We start from the raw sequence: 5,068 nt of genomic DNA, 5'->3' as shown, positions 1-5,068 counted from the left end.
CCCAAAAAACTGGAGACACAAATCGCTTCATTTCAGAATAGGTTTTAAAAACATTGATTTGAACAGCCAGTGGGAGAATCTAACACAATTTAATAAGAGTACCATCTCAGAGGTCGGGTTTGAGGGGAAGCAAACCATAAATTTCCCGAAAAACAAATTATCTAGAAGCATTGGGGGTTGTCTTGAACCAATACGAGAATCCACAACCACTTTTCCACGAAGACAGATCATATCTTCCTTTGCCCTCCTTGCAAGACCCCAATTTCCCTTCACAAGGGATTTTGGACCATACTTGGTCATAGCTGCTGCTTCCCTAGTTTCTACTTTCTACTCTAAAATGCCAAAAGATGATTCCTATCTTTTAAGTTCCACGCCCCCCAATTCATGACACCTTTTTGTTCGGCTTCTTAAAACATCTATTGATGCATACAACCAGGATAATATAGCCCATTCTCTAATAGCAATTTTAACAATCTAGTTCCAGCTAAAGAATTAAGGCATGAAGACACAACTTAACATCGTTTTAATTAAACTATCAATCAAGCCTTTTCTTCACTCTAATTTGAATCTTTCAGACATTATGAGATAACTTAACATCGTTTTAATGAAACTATCTATCAATCTAGCCTTTCTTCACCCTAATTTGAAAGAAAAAAAATGTGAATGATACTTTATGATCACGTATGAGAACAAACTTACATAGATAGCGAGGAGTTCACCCCCAAGGTTGCAAAACGCTATGGCGCTATCGCACCCCACCTCCAATAAAAAGGTGGAGATGTTCTTCAGACAACTTCAAGTTATTAGAACCATTTAATTCATAATCACAATTGCACATCCACCGTCTCAGGAGAAAACAGAATGACCAACAGTTTAAGAATTTATCCACATCTGTACATCGTAAAAAACTGCATGACAGTGCAGGAAGGCGGATTGCATTCTCCAAGACTCCAACCGATTATTTATATAGTCCCCCCATGAATAACTCAATGTGCAAAGCCAATATATCATATCGGAGTTAAGTACAATCAATGGCCTAATAAAAACTCAAGCCTTACAGTCCCAAAAGAAGGAAAGACAAACGCCATCACAACTCTAGCAGTAAATCCCGACATCATGCGGTGCTGAACTCTATGACGACTTTCACTACCATCATTACTACCCAATTCTTCTACATAACATGCAAGAAAGATTGTATTTTTTTTGAAAAACTGTACACAGCCATTAATTCAGGCTAGTCATTACCGGCCCCGAGGCAAGAAAATTATCCATGAAAATTTATAATCCGAAGGAATGGCACAAGTTCTAAAAGAAACTGCCTATCAAGAAAAGAAAAAGGTTCAAAAACCAGTATTTGATGATGCTCTTTAATTACAACCAAAAAAATTTCATAAAAATGCAATAATCATCTTGTAGTCTTTATACTTCAACCCCTGCAAACTTATTTTCTATTCTTGACATTTTTTGTTACATATACTGATTGGAGCATGACATTTTCCTTTGCTACAAAGTTCAAACAAGGCAATTGGATGAAAATATGCAAAATAGAATATCATCAGTTAGGTAAATTCTCTAGAATTTGAAGAATAGAATATGCACAAGTAACAAATTATCATTGGACAAAAGGAATTCCATCTTTGCTTCAATGGATACAGACCATTTTTGCACGCCAAACATTTTTACATGGACAACCACCATAATGAATGCTTTCCTTGGGATTGACATTTGCAGAGGCTAACCATAACATAACAAGGAAGCCTCAAATGGAAACTCGACCTTACTTTGTGTTTGAATCCTTGGCTCCCTCACGTAGAGGTCTCACATCAACACATCTCAGTGGAACTACAGCTTCCACGAAAAGTGCCTAGTCTCAAAGGTTTAAAAAATGCAGCCTTTAATAATAGAAACCGCAAACTAGTATATGGGCATGATCAGTATGGGCGATAATCGCAAACAAGATAAACAGGAAGTTAATGTTTTTAGAAAATCATAAAACCAAATATAAATCAGAATGAGAAATCCCATTTACAAGGCAATATATCAATGTCATCACAAGAACGCTCATGGCCAAGATATCCATGGAATGTTCCCCATACATGTAGATAACAGCACAAACAGCAAATCCTACAAAACACTGCTCTCCCAACTGGAGAACCTGAAAAGATGAGATGACAGAAAAATAAAAATATAAGGTTCCATCCAATAACGTATATCACCGCTTTCAAAAATCACAGCTACCCAAAAGTCTGTCAGAACCTACAGATGACTAGTATACCTCAACTTCCTCACGCCCTTTTCTTGTCTTTCAATGGCCCCCTTGGGATCTTACTTAAAACCTTAGCATCAAATACTACATATTGTTTCTTGATCTCTGCCATTGCCTTCTCTGCGAATGAATCAACCTTGTCCTCATATTTTTCATAAAACACAGGCACCGTGTGAAGCAAAACAAAAACTGTTTGCATTCAATAACATGTATTAGTCAATGTTGGAGAAGTGAGCAAGATATATAAAATAATCAAATCCGTTGCAATACCTATGTAAAACAAAGTCAAGAAATTGCACCAACTCCCAACAATTGAAAGAACCCAGAGACCAGCAATCACCTGAGTAACCAAAGCAATAATTCCTCGTAAGTAGTCAGCAATATTTGCAAAAGAATCATCGAGTTAATCGTTTCCATAGGATGCAATCCCATCATCAAGTCCCAAAGTTCAAAGATTTGATGCAATTACTATTTATTTGCCAATCACATAAAAAGTTAGAAGTTCAAAATAATCGATCCAATTCATTAGCATGAGGAAGGCTTCGAGACAATACCACGAGAAACTTCTTCAGATCTCTTCCCGATGCAATATCCCGCAGAACAGAAAAGCCACTGTTAATCTCGATTCTTAATGCAGAGGCAAACTGCAAAACTGGGTCCTCAGGAATGTAAACTTCTGGGATGCGTGGTGGCGATTGCGATCTGAAGGTAAAACACGGTTGAGAATCCAAAGAATAAGAATAAATCGGACCATCGGGTGAAAGTCAGAGGACCCAAAGCTTACTTGTTGATAAAAGTGGTCGCATTCGACCAAAGAAAGAGCAAAGACAGAGATAGTATCAGGCAATGGCAGACTAAAGTGAGGAAATGGTATTCTAGCAACTCGAAAAGAACCCAGGCCGCAGTGGCTCCACCAAGCACACTAGCAGAGATCTTCTTGTTCCTCCACAAGAAAACATCAGCGGCTGCATGGAAATATTGAGAAGATATTGATTACTATTACAACATACAGAGAGAGATGCATGTGAAATAAAATCTTAAGTATTAGAAAAATAGTAATATTAAATCACAGTATAATCAAACGTATTTCAAGTATGCTGAATAAAGCTAGGATTCCGCATGACGGAAATTATAAAATAAATCAGTTGTAAAGCCAAGAAACTGAAGAAAAATAAAACAGCATTTCAAGAAGCCCCCAAAAAAAGTAAACCTTTTAAGCATCACCCCCATCAAAACAGTCGACAAATATAAATACTATTTACAGATTTCAAGATCGATTTACTCCCAAAACAACTCAACAAATCTAAATATAAGAGAAAAAAAAGACCCAGATCGAGTTAGTATCTATCCCTAAAATCATATGCTCTAATAATCAAAGAACTAGGGTTTAGCATGACTGGCAAGCCCTAATAAGTAATTACAATTCTACGCTATAAAAAGAAAGTAATTGAATAGATGATCCACAATGCTCCGTACGTTTTCCACCACCCAAGACCTTGTGGACAGGCTTCTGTCTGCCGAAGAGTCTATAAACAGCCGCTTTGACAGACGACGGCGATGATTTCTCGTTGTCCGAATCAGACGACGATGAATCGTCCTTATGGTGGAGCTTCTCGGCTATCTTGTGCATCACGGACTCAACTGTAGAACCTGAATCCTCGGCGTGCTCTGCCATTGCTCTCTAACGGTAGCTCGATCGGAAATCCCAAAGTCCGTCGAGGTGAGAGAGGAAAAAGAGACCAGACGATGGCAAAACCTCAGTAGCGAAGCGAAACTCTCAGCTCTAGCCTTCAGTGACTTTCTAATCGCCGTATTAGCACTCACTCCGGCCTACCTAAATAACGAAGCAAAAGAAGAAATATGATCTGGACCGTCCGATCGCGTGAGTCCAAACCAGTATATCCGAGCCTCTTGGTTCGGGAGAATTCGAATTTCGAAAACCGAAATTCAGCATAATTTCTCCAATGGTCTCTCCGAGACTAAACGGACGTTAGATTCGAAAACGCCGTCATGTCCGTCGCTTTATAATAGATGTGGCGAAAGCCGAAAGCGACCGACGTTCGACATCAGGAAATCACCGACCAATTTAAAAAGAAGTTGAATACGTGGCAGCCAGCAAGTGGATGGAGGCCAGAATAGACGGTAAATGGAGGCCTCCTATCTCGACCGTACATAGCAGGTGGGGCCAACATTGAGCTGGACAGCTGGAACCATTATAGGGAGCAGTTTATATGGTTTTGGTTACCGGTTAGTCAAAGCCCTCTACTGATGTGAGAGTGTTTAGTTTACCAACTCTTTTTAGGAAAGTGGAGGTTAGGCGACGGGGATTTGCCGGTAAAAGAAATATTTAATATTTAATGGCAATGCAACGCAAAGTCGTTATGGTCCATAACAACCGAGGTGAGTAGTTTTGGTTTCGCAGTTTTGGTGGCGTTAATCAGAACATCACCGTTATCTACTGATGAGATGAGGAAGAGATTTATTACTCATTTATGATAGAGGCCCACGAGTCCCACAGACGTTACATATGTATTGAATTCTTGATTCCACCATGGTTATAATCAGGTTAATAGGGTTTCGGTTGTTGTTATTTTTATTTTCTAAGTCCAGTGGTCTACAAATTTGTGTAATTTGTGATTGGAGGGCCATTGGGTTTCGGTTGGTGCTATATTCATTTTATAAGCCTAGTTGTCTAATAATTTGTGATAGGGCAAATTTTTTAAAATTTCTTATGATTTAATTAATTGATTAATTCATTTCTACCGTTTGCATATTGTCTTAATGTATTTTTACTATTTTCGG

The 5,068-nt window shown here is 38.5% G+C and overlaps 1 protein-coding gene across 2 annotated transcripts; it reads right to left on the bottom strand.

The window, feature by feature from the left end:
- Positions 1-1,976: 1,976 nt before the first annotated feature.
- LOC104600253 (reticulon-like protein B2) lies at positions 1,977-4,128 on the bottom strand. 2 transcript variants are annotated; one of them, XM_010263107.3, is made up of 6 exons: positions 3,743-4,128; positions 3,051-3,231; positions 2,821-2,968; positions 2,537-2,606; positions 2,276-2,455; positions 1,977-2,155 (listed from the first exon to the last, which is right to left on the bottom strand). In XM_010263107.3, the coding sequence occupies exons 1-5, from the start codon at positions 3,939-3,941 to the stop codon at positions 2,286-2,288; spliced, it is 768 nt and encodes a 255-aa protein (XP_010261409.1). In that variant the 5' UTR covers positions 3,942-4,128; the 3' UTR covers positions 1,977-2,155; positions 2,276-2,285. The 2 variants fall into 2 exon arrangements, with proteins under 2 accessions (XP_010261409.1, XP_010261408.1); XM_010263106.3 differs by having other exon boundaries at positions 1,977-2,455; positions 3,743-4,125.
- Positions 4,129-5,068: the final 940 nt, after the last annotated feature.

Source organism: Nelumbo nucifera, chromosome 1 (assembly GCF_055504915.1).
Source record: "Nelumbo nucifera cultivar China Antique chromosome 1, China Antique-T2T, whole genome shotgun sequence".
In the NCBI taxonomy this organism is placed as follows: domain Eukaryota; kingdom Viridiplantae; phylum Streptophyta; class Magnoliopsida; order Proteales; family Nelumbonaceae; genus Nelumbo; species Nelumbo nucifera.
The sequence above is the reverse complement of the archived record's forward strand: the minus strand, read 5'-3'. Positions and strand labels throughout refer to the sequence as shown.